A 17563-nucleotide genomic window follows, 5' to 3' on the forward strand; every position below is an offset into this window, starting at 1 on the left:
GATTACTGCAATCCACTAGAAATAAGGCCACACGTGATGACTGCTTGAACACGTTAGCAAGTGTAAAATATTGCTGCCTGGTTACATAGAATGTCTTTAATATGTGCTTCATAAACTGCACTGCCCTCATATTGGTTTCTCAGTGCAATTTACGTTGTGAGTTTCTACCTTAAAACTCTCCATGATTGGGCTTCTGAGTACCAAGGTGTTCCAGTTGACAGGCTCTAGGGTTGTAAGTCCAGCTCTGGTCTGGAATCTGGTTCCCTGTTAATCTAAGGAAGACTAAATCTGGGTAATCTTTGGACATATCATAAAAATTTTGAACAATGTTCAGTCCCTCAGCCTTCCTGTCTGCAGGTACGTGCACTCTGGTACCCGGAGTTTACTACAGGTTAGGGAGGAAAAGGTTTGTGGAAGTCCCTTGTTAAAATAATGATGATACATGGTTTGGAATGTTCCCAAAGATTGGTTGGCATTCAAGATCTAATATTTTGGTTGGGGGTTGCTTGATCTAATTCCTAGGTATCTAACCAGATAGGAGCCGAGTGGGATTTTCAAAAGCATCTAGGCACCTAACTGCCATTGATTTCAATAGGGGTTGGGCACTATGGCAGTTCTGAAAATCTCAGTAGGTGGCTATCTGTATCATTAGGCATCTAAATACCTTTAAAAACCTGTCTCTTAATCCCTCCTCCTTCCTGGACTTCCAAGAAATTGTCTTTGAAAGCATATGATCATTTCTTCAACCTCTCACCACTTCAGCCTCCAGGAGCAATATTTCAGAGAAGGGTTTGAATTGTATTCACATTCCAAAAGCATTACAGGTTATTCAAGCTTTTAGGTACTATGCACTAAAGCAATTTAAGATAACTATGGCTTCTGCAAAGGATATGAATAGCTGAAATTGTGACTGAACTGCAAGGGTAATTGCATGAAAAGAAAGTTAACTTCTGTAATTTATGAAATCCCTGAATTGAAATCTGTCATAACCTCACTGTTTCAGAAGAAGTGGATTATTTACTTCTGATACTAGTCACATAAATTCATTAACATACTGTCATAAACAGCTGGGTGTTAAAATGTGTTGTGTTTTGGTGGTATAAATAAAAATGTCCAACAAGAAGCTGTGGTTTAAAAACAAACACCAGAGGCCTATGGAAGAATAAAAAGCAATAAATGTTTTTAAGATAACTGTACTTGCCTAAATTGTAAATGGGTCTGTTTGCTACTAACAACAGTTTCATGACAAAAGTGTACCTTCCACCAATATGCAATCTTAGGTTGCTGAAACCAGTGTAGCTCCATTGACTTCAATTGGAATTAAACCAACGTGAGCAAGATCAGGATCAGGCCTTGAATACATCTTTTGCCAGTCAATTAATTTTGTTCTTCCTTTAGAACATGGTCAGAGTAAAGATAATGTGGAGAGGAGGATGGTAGCTGGCGAGGGGCTGGAAATATCATATACTGGAGGCTTTGTCAATCAGGAGCCAAGCAATTCAAGGTCACACTGTCAACCCAACCCTTAACAGCTAGGAATGCTATATATAGCATATCTGTGGAAGAAAGGTTGAGGAAAAGGTTTGCATAACAGAAAATATCTGCCTTGTTTCCATTCACAGTCAGCAGCTGTAAAGACATGCAATGTCTTATAAGTTTTGACTCTCTGATACCATTTAGCAATCGATGGAAATTATAGGGCCTGATTCTCCACACCTGGACCGTGGCCTAGTAATTTACATTTGTGGAAAGTGCATGTAAAATGCTACCAAATCAGAATCCAATTTCATGCACTTTCCACAGGTGTAAATGACTGGAAAAGGTGCAATCCAGTAGAAAATCAGAATCAGGGCCATTTCCGTTCCTTTTATTGTGCCATTAGAATATGTAATAAAATCTACTAGTTCTTAAGCATCTTAACAGTTTTCTAGTCTTTATCAGTTAAGGTTTATATTCATATCATGGGCCCTCCATGGAAGCCTCTCACTCCATCTTCTTCTCCATTGCCTCCTAATTCTGCAGGTCTGCAAAGGGGCCTAGACTCTGCATTTTGCAGCCCTGTCATGCATTCTTGATGTCACACATTTATGGCGTAAGAATAGCCTGTAATGGCTGCTGCTGTGACACCTTCTCAGCTGGTATCCAAGGGACTTCAGTATCTCCCCCGTTGCTCTCTTTATTGCAGAGGAATGGAAAAGAAGTCAAGAGGACGTGTTTTTGAGGATGTTGTGGTTAGATGTTGATAGATGTTTGTTTGGCTCTGTGTGTGTGTGTTCGTTCCCTCTATGTTCCGCCCCAGCCCTGTGCAGGCAGGTGGCACGGCAGACCTTGAGCGAACCACCCAATGACCACAAGATCCATTAAGGGATGAAGGCACCCAGCCAGGTGTATTGTTGACAAAGCATGATACTAGTATCCTGCAGACTCTGCCAGACCACTAATACATGCATGCCCATAACAATGGACCAGCTCAGTGAATGGCAGGACTTTCCATTCCTCCCTAAGGCCAGACAAAGATACTCCCTCTGAGATACATCTTTATACCCTGATACAAACAAGTTAGTCTTGCCCCTTTGACATAGTTAGTTACTGCCCCCTGACATCGCTAGTTATCACTCATCTTGTACATGTTGGTTAGATCAGAACATCTCTATTATGTACTATCACTCTGACCTTATCTTTTAGGATGGGTCAGTGTGTTCCTATTATCCTTGGTAATATTTTTGTACCATCCTTGATATCGGGATGTTCTGGTACCACTGGACATTGGCATGTGTTTGCATGAGCATTCTGTGACTAGCACTTGTTAGAAATGTGTTTTTCTGCAATATCAGCCGTGTTCTTGCCAAATTCTGTGAGCAGGTCCTGCCTCATACCAGGCCTCTGATACAAGGGCTTATGTCTCAGACTCTCTTCCTCCTACAGATGTGAGTGTCATTCTGGTTAGGGGAGAAAAGCTTCATCATATACAAAGAGTTGGGAGCACTTCCAGAAGATTGCCAGACTCTGGATTTGTCTAATCTCCTCTGAAAGGTTGCTCATAAATACAAAGCCACCCAAGTGCTATTTGCAAACTTCTCATGGTGAAATTCAGCTCTGTGCAGGGATCCAGCACAAGCCCTACGAGCCAATTAGAGTAAATTCCACTTATACCCTCAAAATGGTACTGAAATAGTGCATAGGCTTTGTACTGATCCACTGCACTAGAGCAAATTGAACACGTTGGAAGTTGTTTCCTGAAGTAATGCTTGCGGGGGGGGGGGGGAGTGGTTAGAGGTATTTTGCTTTGTTTACATATTTGTCTCCCTTCTGTAAATATTGTATTTGAACTGGTGGCACCAAAATATTCATCTTGGTTTTCCTTAGTCAATTTGCTGAGACATGCTATTTTAAATTAAATTAATTCTCAGACTGTTCGCCAGGCACCCAAAGTGTCTTCTGGGATTTTCAAAAAGAAAAGGAGGTCTTGTGGCACCTTAGAGACTAACAAATTTATTTGAGCATAAGCTTTTGTGGCCTACAGCTCAGGTCACGAAAGCTTATGCTCAAATAAATTTGTTAGTCTCTAAGGTGCCACAAGTCCTCCTTTTCTTTTTGCAGATACAGACTACCAGGGCTGCTACTCTGAAACCTGTCATTATTCTGGGATTTTGTGTTCGTACTCTTCAATGAGTTAATGCACCAGAACTGGCATCTATCTCCCTGTACGTGAATGAATAACCAAGCTTTTCTTATTTTAGGTTCACAAGTTAAGGGTTTTACATCATTGCGGTTCCTGACTGAGCCTTCAGATGCTGTCACCATGCGTGGAAGTAATGTGCTGCTGAATTGCACAGTGGAGTCAGATCAAGGAATTCCTGTCATCAAGTGGAAGAAAGATGCAGTCTTCTTAAATCTGGCAGTGGATGAAAGGAGACAGCAGATGGCCAATGGTTCCCTTTTGATACAAAGCATAGTCCATTCCAGGCACCATAAGCCAGATGAGGGTCTCTACCAATGTGAGGCCTCTTTAGAAGGTATTGGGGCTATCATCAGTCGGACAGCTAAAGTCACTGTAGCAGGTAGGAATAACTCTTCTGTCGTTTAAACTGCTAGAAACGTTGTCTTGTGAGAACAATTTTAAAGAAGCATTAAAATGTAGGGAAACATTCTTCTGGCGGAAATGTGTGGTTTGGTTTCCCCCCAAAAATAAATAAAATAAAGCCAGACATGACACATGAATTATTTTTGACAAGCAACTATTCTTGCTTAAATATGTCTAATCAGCTCCTTGTTGCTGTGAGATATTTGCTGCATATTTATTGTCTTCAAAACAAGAAGAAATCTTTGAAATTGGAAATTAACTGCTTTCTTAGTTAATTCAGCCTTAGAAAAAATAAAACGCTGAACCTCTGTGGGACGTAAAATGTGCATAATTTGTTTTTCAGTTTAGGTCTTTTTTTTCCGCACTGACAAGAATCCATTATACAACTTATTGAAATTTGTAGCCTTAATTTCTGTAGCTCTTTTTTGAAGTACCTGGGAGGAAGTATAATATAGTGGTGAGAACAGAATATTGGTCATCAAGAGACCTGGGTTTCATTATGGCTCTAACACTGAGTTTCTATATGATAACCATTTGAGCCTAAATTATTACAGGTGGCCAATAATTTTGGGTGACTCACTGTTTGGGGGCCTGAGCTAGTGCTCCTACATATGATTTTCAGAAGTACCAAGCATCCACAGTGCCAACTGAAGACACAAGGGATGGTAGGTGCTCGGCCTTTGTGAATGCTTTAGGTGTGTCAAAAATGTCGTCACCTCAAGTTAGTGGGCACTTAAAAGGATAGGCAATAGCCTCTCCATGTCTGTTTCCCTTTTTGCATAATGGGAATAACTGTACTCCACTTTACAGGGTGGCGTGAGGCCTTAATCAGCTAATCATTGCAAACTGCTTTGAGACCCTTGAATGAAAGGTTAAATAATGAAGTGTTGTTATATTTCAGGGGTGGGCAAACTTTTTGGCCTGAGGGCCATATCGGGGTTGTGAAACGATATGGAGGGCCGGGTAGGGAAGGCTGTGCCTCCCCAAACAGCCTGGCCCCCGTCCCCTATCCACCCCCTCCCACTTCCTGCCCCCTGACTGCCCCCTCCTGGGACCCCCACCCCTAATTGCCCCCCAGGACCTCACCCCCTATCCAACCCCCCCCGCTTCCTGTCCCCTGACTGCCCTGCCCCCATCCACACCCCTGCCCCCTGGGACCCCCAACCCATCCATCCCTCCCCCACTCCTTGTCCCCTGACCACCCCCTTCCAGGATCCCTGTCTCTAACTGCCCCCCCCCCAGGACCCCACCCCCATCCAACCTCCCTCCGCTCCCTGGCCCCCCTGGGACCTCACCCCCTATTCAACGCTCCCTGTCTCCTGCCCACTCCCCCAAACCTCTGCCTCATTCAACTGCCCCCTGACCGCCTCCCGGCACCTCCTGCCCTCCCCCTGTCCCCTTACCCTTATCGTGCCGCTCAGATTGGCAGGAAAGACTTATTTGTAAGCCTGGGAGGTGGGTGGGCACAAGCCACGCTGCGCACGCGGCAGTGTAGCTGCAGGGTGGGGGGAATATGGGGAAGGGGCCGGGGGCTAGCCTCCCCATCCGGGAGCTCAGGGCCCAGGCAGGACAGTCGGGCCGTAGTTTGCCCACCCCTGTTATATTTAGTATCCCATGGCATCTAGCTTTCAGCCTGTTTCTGTAGGATCATTGTAAACCATTATTAAAATATTTCACAGGGCAGTAGGTTTTCTTTTGATCTTGAGCAGTGTGTTACTAGATCTGGCTCTGACTGAAATAATGTTTTGGCTGCCTAGAATGGTCAGAACTTGAACTGGACTTCCTGCGAGTAGATATCCAGAGCTGGACTATATTCCCCTATCTTACTGTATTTACTATGGGAGACTTGCAGGCACAGGGTCCTTGGTCTTACAATGGTTGAAAGCAGCCAAGTCTCTAATCTCCTTGGAGGAAAGAGAGTCTAGGTAAGTATTTTTTTACAGTCATGCTAATAATCAGAGTTGATGGTACTTGAAGCAACTGGAGAGCTCCCTTGTTAACGGAGCTATTCTTTGGGTCATGTGAAAGGAATTTTTTTCTTGAAGAAGAAAAATTAATTTGTAGCCACTCTTGTTCCAAAGATAAACCTAGAAAATGCAACTTGATTGCTCGACTTGAACGCAGATGGGATCCATTCCTTCAGCAGCAGACTGGGTGAGGTGGGCTAAAAATTCTTCATTGAGTAATGTCCCTATGAGTGTTCTACTTCAGGTACACCTGTGTCTCTTGCATCCTTAATCAGAGATTTCCTGTTTGCAGTGTCTGTTTGACCTGCCTATACATCCTCGTGCCATGCACTGAGGCTACATAGGGCTGCCACGGTCAATCTGCCCTCGGTTCCCTCTCAACCACCTCGGCCTAAGACAGAGCCCTAGCGTGTCTGCCTTGAGAATGCCTGAGTGAACTTCTTCTTTATAGTTTAGTGTTAGTTGGTTTTAGTTGCATAGTTAGTAGATAAGTAGTGTGAGGATTAACTTTGGTCCTCTCTCTCACTTCAGGGAGCCTTTCTCTCCTGGCAGGGCAGGCCCGACTCTCCAGGATTCAAACATTGCCTCTCTTGTTGGGAGCCTATCTTGGTCAGTGATGGCCACTCTAAGTGTGTCAGCTGCCTGGGAGAGTCACATGTCTCCCAGAAGTGTAACTTTTGCCTGGCTCTTAAATCCAGAGCAAGGAAGAACTGTGAGGTCAAGCTGCTGCTGGAGTGCTCCTTTTGACCCAGTTCAGAGTCAGGTCAGAAGACCTTCCCACAGACATCTGTCTCTGGGCAGATCAAGTTCCCCTTTGACCTCAACACAGATCTCGCCTAAGAGGGGCAAAACTCTTGAGACCTCAATGAAGGGTCCCAAAAGAGAACTGCTGACTGTTATCATAAGGACCCTGCTCCCAAAAGACCCCCGTCCCCTGCTGAGTCCATGGCATCAGAAGCCCCAACCTCTCAGCTCAGCACTGTAGAGGCAAAAGACTCCTCCTCCAGAACTGGTGGGTCTGGGAAATCCCAGAACTCTTAAGAGAAACACATTTCCAACAGAGCCCTGGAACTGTCTAAAAGGGACAAGGAGGATAAGCACTCCTCCAAACCAGTACCACTGAGCACCGCTCCATCATTAGTAGCTCCCCAATCAGGATCTTCAGTACAACCATGCAAACCAGTGTCAGACCATTGGCGCCTACTTTGGTATGTTCAAAATCTACAGTATGTCTGCTTCAACTGCCAAGCATGCTATTATGTCAGTACCAATCCTCCACTCAGTACCACAGGAATTCAGATACTCAAAAGACTTTTATCAGTGGCAGATGGACTGGAATCTCCACTACTCATGGGTACCACATACCTCTCAGTACTGAGACCCCATTCTCCAGACTACTATCACTCTCCAGTACCACTGGACTCTCCACCCTTTTTCAGCTGGTGCCCCCTTAGTTGGAAGATACCAAGGAGGAGGAAGACCTTCCTTCAGTCACATCCATCTCAGTGCAGGGTTCTCCTACACATCCATACAGGAACCTGTTCTTTGAGTCCCATAGGGAAAACCCTCATGCTCAACACCACAGGTGGTGGGACCAACTCCTGAAAGGGGTACAGTAGTCTGGAAAGGTTGAGAGCCACTGGTCTAGGGGACATCCACTCCCCAACCTGACCAATATACTAGTCACTGAAGACCCACTCGCCCACACCATCTGGAGAAACCCACTTTCCTGCTGACTCCTCATACCAGTCAGCAAAGGCCTGTTTACTTACTGAGCCCTCCACACCATCCTGGGAGAGCTACCCCCCAACCTAATATCCTTAATAGCAATGGGAGACCTAGTTCCCCTACTTGATCCCTGTACAAGGTGGGGTAGACCCCTCTCAGTCGGACAAAACTTCCCACCTCAAGAACCAAGGGCGTACATCCCCAACCTACCAGAAAACACCCATTTCACCAACCCACTCTCTACCTGACCAACCACCCCAAGACGGAGGCTTTAGGACAGCTGCCTGCTACAATCACCTCTGTTTTGAGGAACAGCTGCCTAAGAAGGGATCCTCTGAGATGCTGTTTGGCTTTGGTTGGACTTCTGCTGATTACTAATTTAAGTAAACGCACCTGTCTCTACTGTTCCCTGTCAACTTATCCATTGGTTGTGTGTGGCCTAAATCCCTGACTGTGAGATTTATGGGGCTGGGATTGTCCTTGTGGTGTTTGTACAGCAATGAGGCCAAATCCCTGACTGGGGTCCCAAGATGTTATTCTAAAAGAAAGAAAGATGCAGGGGAGAGGGAAGCCTGGCATGTTAAAGGGACTGATTGATGTGGGTGAGAGTGAAATCACTGATGCCGCTGTTTGGTGTGGGAAGAGTGTAGAATTGCTACATTTTGTGGGGTTATTTGAAGTGTGGGAAGAGTATTTTGCTGACAGAAGGTCAGATGTATTCCTGAGGGAGCTGGAAAATATTTGAAGAAGTCCTTGTTAAAATTTTGGCAGCACACCGCTGACTTAAGACACAGGCAAATGAAAGATACGACAGGGTAGGGAAGAAGGGTAAGAGGAGAAATAAAGGTTTAACACTCCAGTAAGTTGCACTAATCACTGCATGAAGCTGCTTTTACAGGGCTTGTGTTGTGCAAGTACTTTAAGTTGTCCAAAGTAATGGAAGATCAACTCAGATTGTTAAATAACATTATTTGGAAAAAAGTAGAGAAGGGTGACAGGCTGAATTAAACCAAACAAAAATGTCCACTGGTACCAAGGACTGTGAGATGTGTGGTTGGTAAACAAGAGGCAAATGAAATTGGAGATTAATGGACCAAAATTGGTGTGTTGGAAATTGGGCCTAATTGGTGGACAAAATATGAGAGGATGGGCTTAACCCACTCTTCAACCCGTTCAGGGTCCTTAAAAGAGACAGAGGGGAATAGTGATACCAGGTGGAAGATGGATGAATTGAAAAGAGTGATATTTATGGGGCTTGAGTTTCTGTTCTCAACTCCTCCCTTGCATGTCCTTTTTCATTCCTAACCTTCTTTCTTCTCTTTCCTATTTCTCTCTTTGCCTTCTGTTTGAGTCTGGCTTAGCCAGCAATGACAATTCAGTCTTTTGGAACACAACTGTGAGCCCTTCATGAGAGAGGCAGCTAAGAACAATGCCCTAAGTAGCCCGATGCTGGTACTAGTTCGGAAGTTCGTGGAGTGACTGAGCAGACTATGTGGTGTGCCCATGTTTCTCCAGCCATGAGACTGCACGTAACAGTCAGCTCCAGGGACAGAAACTATATTTTCTATTTTTTCTCTTGTTTTCTGTCCCCTTATGTGTGTGCATCTTGTTTTGACTTCAAGGAAATCTGACTCTGACAACAAGGGCAATAAAGTGCTCCAGACCATTTCAACTAACTTCTTCTCTCGCCCCTCCCCCCAAAAAGGACAGTTAATACCACTATTAGTACCATCTAAAAGACTGTCAAGCAGAGTTTTTCTTTCCTCTACAAAATTTCTACAGCTAAAGAGAAAAGGAATAAGGGATATTGTTAAAATAAAAGTCTTATTTAATACTTTACATTTCAAGTGTTTTAACTTTTTTCCTTTTTCTGTATCTTTAATAAAAGGTAAATAATTTTTAATGGTGTATTTGCCATTGAGGGGATTGAGCACGCCAAGGTCTGTGTAATCAAAACCATGTTTGCCTGTTTTGTCTTGTACAGTGACAGGGTCATGTTAATACCTATGTGCATTTAATTCCATCAAAATTAATACGGCAGATATCAAGGATTCAGGAGAAGCTCTGGATAGATCTTTGGTTAATATTATCAGTTGAGCTTTGAACCTCTGTGATCAGTTATGATACCAGAAACATGGTTGCTAAACAGATCCTTTTGCAAAAGGTAACAGTCAACTTTGCTTAGAACAAACTGCTCAAGAGTACTGAAAGTATATCGCCCTTTTAAAGCCCTTCCCCCCTTCTCATTTATTAAAGTGCTATTTAATGAAGAAAATGTGTCAAATGAAAGCTGTCTGTAGTCAAGAAATTTTATGCATGGAACCTGCCATGTACCACAAATCATATTTTCCAGGACCTTCTCAAGGGCTCTTGAGGCCTTGACACTCACCAGTTGTAAAAGTGTTCTTGGCTGAAGTGGGAATGAGAGCAGCGAAGAGAAACTAAGAGCTGCCTCCTACTCTAACATCTTATTAAAAGTCCCAATTTAACAGGCTACTGATTATTGGTATTTCTAGTAATGGGTAGGTCTTCAGATACAGACATTACATTGAGCAATTTGATTTCTATTCATATACCATTCTTGGGTCACTGATCCAAAGTCTCTGGCTTTAACAGTACCCTAACCAACCCAAAACATTGCTCTTTTATTGAGGGGGGTTGAGGGAAGTCTGTTGTTCTTAATGCAGCAATTGGCTTTTGAATGAGGCTACCAACTAGATTAATCTGAGAGGGGTAAACTTTTCCATGTAGGTGTCATGGGACATTCACCTCCTGAGCACCTCCAAGCTGCTGGATGTGAACCACAGCCCTTTATACATCCCTAGTGCCACGTAAGGGCTGCTGACTGACCCTGGTTGGTCTTCAGTGGCTTGGGCCTCTGGTCAAATTATAAAGTCAGAATGAACCCTTTCCAGGGTATTAAAGACTCTAGCAAATAAAAGTCTCTTTGTCCTTGCTAGGGTCTTCAGCCCAACTCTGGGCCCTTTAAATTCAGCCCTTTGTTCTGGCTTCCAAATAAGCTATGCACCTTTTGAGTTTATGCCACTTTACCTGCAGTGGCAGAGGAACCCAGGCCAGTCCGCTACTTCGGGTTCAACCCAAGCATCCTATAAACAGCACCTATCTCCTGCTTGATTCAATTAGTTGTGCTGCTTCTCTCGGCCTCTTCCATGCTAGCCCCTTTAGCATCACCCTTATCTCATGGTTAAGGTTCTTCAGCTCTCTCTCTCTCAAACCCAGCAATGAAAAATTCAGCCAGGAAAAAAAAAATCTCTGGTTATCTCTCAAACTCTTTTGGCCAGACAGGAGCATCCTTCCTTGCCCCTCTGGTCCCAGCAAGGAACTGATCTGCTAAGGCCCTGCAGCTCTTTTTATCTGAGCCTTCTGGGCTCTGATGGGCTGCTCTAGGCCTGGAGGATCCACCTTCGTTGCTACTTTCCTGTCACTTTGCTGGAATGGGATGAACTAGGATGCCGGGACTTTCAGCAGTGTCCACAAAGGCCTGGTACACCCTCTCACAATGGGGCATGTTTTTTTCTTGTAATGGTGAAAAATAAGGTAGGACAGGTTATACAGATTAGTTAATTAGACTGAAGAAGGAAGGGCAGGAATTTGAGTGTCAAACTAGGGTTCTGAATTAGACAGTTTCTGAACTAGTTGGCCCCAATATCCTAATTGTATTAAAAGATAAGACAAAAGATTAGATTATACAGAATTCCTGCACTTCAGCTTCATGCTTCTTGATCAGTCTGCATGTTTGTCATCCAAAAATTTGATTACGTTGTTTGTTGTGGCAAATTATGACTAAAGCGATAACTGTTAAAAATCATTTATGAACACATTCTGCCACCTCACTCACCCTGAGTAATATCTTACTGTATTTCTGTTGATCCAATTGCAATCAGTTGGGCTACTCATGCAGTAAGAAACTACTCAGGGTGAGTCACTTTGGTAGAACTGAGCCTTTTATATTATTCAGTAGTTATGGGGTAGAAGATACCCAGCATAGAGGGCCCACAGAATGGCCTAATGGACAACCTGAACCCCAGTTGAACCTATAGAGCATAAGTGGTACATAGACCTTCAGACTTTAACCTTATAAGCATTTAGAAACTCATATTCCACACCACCGGATATAGAGCCAAACTTGTATACAATTAATTCAGTAGTCTTGCTCAGAAGTGGGCTGACTGAGGAGAGTTTTAAGAAGAAACAGTGAAGTATCAATTTTTGTTAAGGAAGTCAGGGATGTGACAAACATACAGGCTATACTTGTGACAGACCCAATGCTTTTGGCTACCCTGGTGTAACTGAACATCTTGCCATATGTTATTGCTTGTGGAAATCAGTGAAGATAAATGTCTACACAAGTACTAATGTGAGATACCTGTAAACCCTGTTGTATGGCACCTTACAATACCTAAACACAGTAGAATGGACCCTGGATTCTGACAACATACACATAGTCTTTCATGCTTTCCAGCCACTTGTGGTAACTGTGCAGTTGGAATGAGATACAGATTTTGGATGTTACTGCAAACAATCCAAAACCTGTTTTTTATTCTTGAAAGAACATGTCTTTTGTATTATGCCAAACTAACTACAAGAGTTTTCCTATATGCCTAGACATTTGTGACTCAAAATGGGCTTAGTTTTTGTTCTTCAGTGGTAAAAAAGCCAAATCAATTCATTTTATTGCAAAGGACAATTTAAATAGAACAATATTTTTTAAACACAATGGGACTTTCAGGTTGCAAATTTTCTCACTTATCTTCTGAATAACAGTATGAGAAGCACGATTAAATCTCCTCTCTGCTTAAAATATTAGTTATCACAATATCTGTAAAAAATCTTTCAGTGAATTTTCTTTTAGAATATGTGTTTTAAATAAAATTAGTTATAAAATTCTTAGCAGCTATATTATGGTGGCATGTGGAATGCTAAAATATTGCAAATGGATAGGGATGGTAATGTGAATTTTTACTTATTATTATTTATGTTATTATTTTATTTAAAATTGTTCCTAAAAATCCCAATAAGAAACAGGACAGCATTTTCCTAGATACTGTACATTCACCTAATGAGTAGAGCTGGTTGGAATTTTTCCAACAAGAGAAAGTTTAGTCAGAAAATCACAATTTTTAGAGTCCAAAGTGTTTTGCCTAAAACATTGCTGGTTCAATGAACTTTGGTAAATCCAAGACAGGGTTCCCAGGGAATCATGCCTGGATTCATGGTGGGCAACTGGGGACCCCAGTGCCCCCCAGCATCCATGGTTCAGGGGCATGCATTCCAGGGGACTGTTCCACATTGTAATTTCTCTAACAGTATTGCCAAGTTCAGAATAATAGAAAGCTAGTGAATAGGATCATGGCTGAACCTGAGATTAAAATTTTATAGATGTGAAGAAAGAAAAATCTGAATCCCAGATCAAAGCTCTCCAACAGAGAGAGAAATTTTCCTAATTTTAAAACTTTAAACCCACTAATAATTTTAAAAGAACTATTGATGTGTGGCACAGCACGTTTAATTAACAGCTAAGGAGACTAAGGAGCATTACTATTTACAACTATTTTAGGGCATTAATAAACTAAGATTAAAATGAATTATTTAGAGCAGTGGTTTTCAAACTTTTTTTTCTGGCGACCCAGTTGAAGAAAATTGTTGATGCCCACGGCCCAGTGGAGCTGGGGATGAGGGGCTGAGGGTTGGGATGAAGGGGTGAGGGCTGGGGCTAGGAATGAGGGGTTCAGGGTTTGAGAGGGGGCTCTGGGCTGGGGGAAGGGGTTGGGGTGTGGGAGGGGGGTCAGGGCTCTGGGCTGTGGGGGCAGGCTCTGGGGTGGTGCCAGGGATGAGGGGTTTGGGGTTCGGGAAGGGGGTCCAGGTTTGGGGGATCTCAGGACTAGGGCAGGGGATTGGGGCATGGGCTTACTTCCGGCGACTCCCAGTCAGCAGCGCAGCCAGAGTGCAGAGGCAGGCTTCCCACCTGTCCTGGCACCGTGGACTGCGCTGCACCCGGAAGTGGCCAGCAGCAGGTCTGGCTCCTCGTTTCGCATCTCCGCATGGCTCTTGCCTGCAGGCACCATCTCCTCAGCTCCCATTGGCTGGGAGCCAGTGCTTGGGGAGGGGGTAGTGCCCGGTGCCTCATGACCTAGAAGCCAGACGTGCTGCTGGTTGCTTCCGGGGTGCAGCATGGTGTCAGAACAGGTAGGCACTAGCCTGCCTTAGCCGGGCAGCACCGCTGATGGAACCTTTAACATCTCGGTCGGTGGTGCTGACCAGAGCTGCTAGGGTCTCTGGGTGCTGAGCAAGGCGACCCAGTACCTTACTTGCCGTGACCCAGTAGTGGGTCATGACCTGAACTTTGAAAAACGCTGATTTAGAGGGTCACAAGGGCTATACATTACCTAGGGGTAATGGGATGAAATAAAATAAATGTCAGTGGAATATTAGCAAATGCTAGACTGGAGACAGCACTAGAAAATGTGAGAGAGAGCATTAGGTCTGTTCCTTTTTGAATTTCTGTGATTCTATGATACTCACTTTTATAGAGGAGGCAAGCATCCTTTAACATATGTCCACCTCTCAAGCTGTCAAGTATTAATTTGATTCATTCTTCTTCTCATCCCAAAGCATCTTTATGTGTACAATGGAGCATTGCCATTCATTCCTGCCCGTGGATTGTTCCTATCTTAATCCCAGACTGTTCATGTCCCTGCATACAATGCCTAGCCAACTAGTGGTAGGTCTCTAGACCTGCCTGACCTTGACTGTGTTATTTCCTTTGGCATCCTATTTGTCTGGTGTAGTGTCCCCAACATAGCAATCTTTTTGATTGCAGCCATACCCTGATTTCACATTTGTCTTAAAAACTGTTATTTGTGTAACAATGAAAGTGAGCCATACTGCGGAGAAATTAATAAAATCTAGGTAGTAACTTTTAAAATAATTTTGTAGAAGAAAACTAAAACCAATTTCTTTCCAAAAATCCCTTGTGGCTCTCTAAAAATTGAGTTTCTTGATAAGTGCTGAAATAACAAAGGTCTAAATCTTAGTAACTCAGTAGAAGAGACAATAATGCTGGAAAACTCTGAGAAAAATATGACCATCTGATAGTAAATTCAGTAGTGTGACTGGACTTTTATGAACTTTTTATCAATGACGTTTCCCTATTTTTCTTTTTATATTCAAAGCATGATTCTTTTATTCAAATTCAATATGTTATAAAGGCCTGTGAGTTGATGTGGTTCTATTATGTATTGAGTTGGTGAATAATTTAAAGATAAACTTGTACCTAGGCAGCACACTGAGTACTGGTGTGTAGGACCACTTAGAAATCATTTGGGAATTGGTTAATTTTGTTGTGCTGAAGGATGATCTTGAAGTTTTGTTTTTCTTCTTTTTCTTCTCTCTCTCTCTCTTTAAAGCTACATGGCCCAATAGTGTGTGCATGCAGGAGTGCTTCCTATATCACTTGATGACTAATACTACTTAATTGTGTTTTTACTTAATGAAATGGACTGTTCCTGATTGCACACTTTGTGCTATTACTGTTTAATGTCCCATTGTTATCACTGTAAGATTTACACGTATGTGTGCATACACACACATACAAATGTCCATTCTATCACATTGTTACAGCAGATTAAGCACCATTCTAATAAAACTGAAAACTTAATTATGCTGTGATCTGAAACTTAGAAGGACATATTGGGAAACCAAATAATATGCCTGACTGTTCACTTGCATCCTGACTTGGGGCCTGATTCTCCACAGTCTCCAGGCACCAATTGGTTTCCAGAGAACTAGCAGATTTGGTGACTCACAATCTAGTGTTCCCTACAGTGCATTTTCTCATGCTATGTCCACTCTGGTTTTAAAAGTCCCAAGTGATGTGATTTCCTAGGAAGTCTGCTGTACAAATCTCTTGGGAAGTTTTCCTGGACATTAAGCCTCAATTTTCCCTTTATTAATTTCATCCCACTTGTCCTTTATTGCCCCAAATTAAATAAGTGCTATAGTCATAATGCTTTTAAGCTTGAAAATAAATGGGTGTACTGATCATTACTGATGTCACTCTTCTGTTTTCTTTTCAAGCATAAATTAAAATTTGTGAATGATGTTTAGAACTGATACAAAGGAAATTTAATTAATGTAATGGTCTAATTTTCCTAAGTCGGGTATCTCCACAAGTGCTCCCATGGTAGAATAAGCAAGGAATCTATTAGTATGCACCTATCTTGGTGAGAAACAGCCTTTATGACTCAGGCAACTTCCCTAAACCTATGGTTACCTGCAAACTATTTGAGTCATTACGGGGTTTTTTTTGTTCTTCCCATCCTACCTCCTCCCCACAACATCCTGTTTCCAGCTTGACCAGTCATTCAGGCACTGAGGAAAGGCTAGGCCTGTCCTGCTCTTAGTTCCTAGCATGTCATAATTCACGTGCAGTCTGTAGTAGGTGCTTTTCCATCTGGAACATCTTCTCTTGCTCATAGCTTGGTCCCTTCTTGCTCTCCTTTGCTGTCCATCTGAACAAATTCACTGCCCAGGGTCAGTTTTATACTTGTTCAGCCGTAATCTTCCACTTGGGAGGCCAGACTGTGAGTAGCTGAGTTAGTGTAGGACTACAGAGGCCAACCGCTCACTTGTGTCACTTTTGCCTAAGGCTGTCCTTGACACTAGTTATGTAATCTAAGTCCCCAACAGCTTTAGAATTATTTGTTTTGCAACCTAGACAAATTTGTTCGTTCTTCTGCAGTCTATAATTTCTCTTAATCTTGCTTTCAGTTTTACTGTGACTTTTTTCCCTCTGGGCCTAATAGTGATGTAACAGACAATTAAAAAGTAGAAGTATCAAAGTAAGGCCTGCTATTATTGGATCTTCTTTCAGTGTCGCCGTGTGATGCGAGTATTAGTACTTGAGATGTAGCGCTGGAGCACCTCACTTCTGGAAAGGTGACAAATTGGAGTCCAGAGGAGACCAACAAAAATGATGATAAAAGGGTTAGAAAAACCTGACCTCTGAGGAAATAAACTGTTTAGTCTTGGGAAAAGAAGACTGGGGACCATAACAGTCTTCTAATATATTAAGGGCAGTTACAAAAAGAGGACTGTGATCAATTGTTCTCTATGTAGGAAAAGAAGTAATGGGCTTAATCTGCAGCAAGGGAGATTTAGATTAGATATTAGAAAAACCTTTCTAACTATAAAGGTAATTACATTCTGGAATTGGTTTCCAAAGGATGTTGTGGAATCCCCATTATTGGAGATTTTTAAGGGGTTAGACAAACACCTATCAGGGATGGTTTAGGTTTACTTGGTCTTGCTTCAGTGCAGGGGTTTGGACTGGATGACCTCTTGAGGTCCCTGCCAGCCCTATATTTCTATGAATCTATTCACTGTAATATCTAAGCACCTCAGATTAGGGCAGCTATTTAGAAATGAGTTTTTCACACTGCATGACAGTGCCCTACCCCTTGGGCTATAAGGGTAGTCTTTCCAGTTGAAGCTGTTCCACTTTATATAAAATACTTTAGTCATTGAATCAGAAAGAGAGAGAGAAAGACTTGATAGCTTATTGGTTAGGGTACACACCTGTGAGGTAGGAGACCCAAGTCCATGTTCCTGTTCCAATGACTATATATAGATAATTGGAGAGATTGAGAGAGCCCCACACCATCATATCTCATAGCCCAGTTGCTAGGGCATTTCTCTTCAATGTGTGACACCAAGTTCAGACCCCTGATCTGCATCAGGCAGAGGTGGGAATTGAACCTGGCTC

At 42.9% G+C, this 17563-nt stretch overlaps 1 protein-coding gene across 2 annotated transcripts in view; it reads left to right on the forward strand.

The window, feature by feature from the left end:
• DCC (DCC netrin 1 receptor) overlaps nt 1-17563 on the forward strand; it is a 948238-nt gene that overhangs the window by 315656 nt on the left and 615019 nt on the right. For both annotated transcript variants that reach the window (XM_084629005.1, XM_084629006.1), the window contains exon 2: nt 3741-4061. In XM_084629005.1, coding sequence (XP_084485131.1) covers nt 3741-4061 — 321 coding nt within the window. The remainder of the gene's footprint in view (nt 1-3740; nt 4062-17563) is intronic.

The sequence above is a fragment of the Lepidochelys olivacea genome, assembly GCF_965140295.1.
Source record: "Lepidochelys olivacea isolate rLepOli2 genome assembly, chromosome: 5".
Taxonomy (NCBI): domain Eukaryota; kingdom Metazoa; phylum Chordata; order Testudines; family Cheloniidae; genus Lepidochelys; species Lepidochelys olivacea.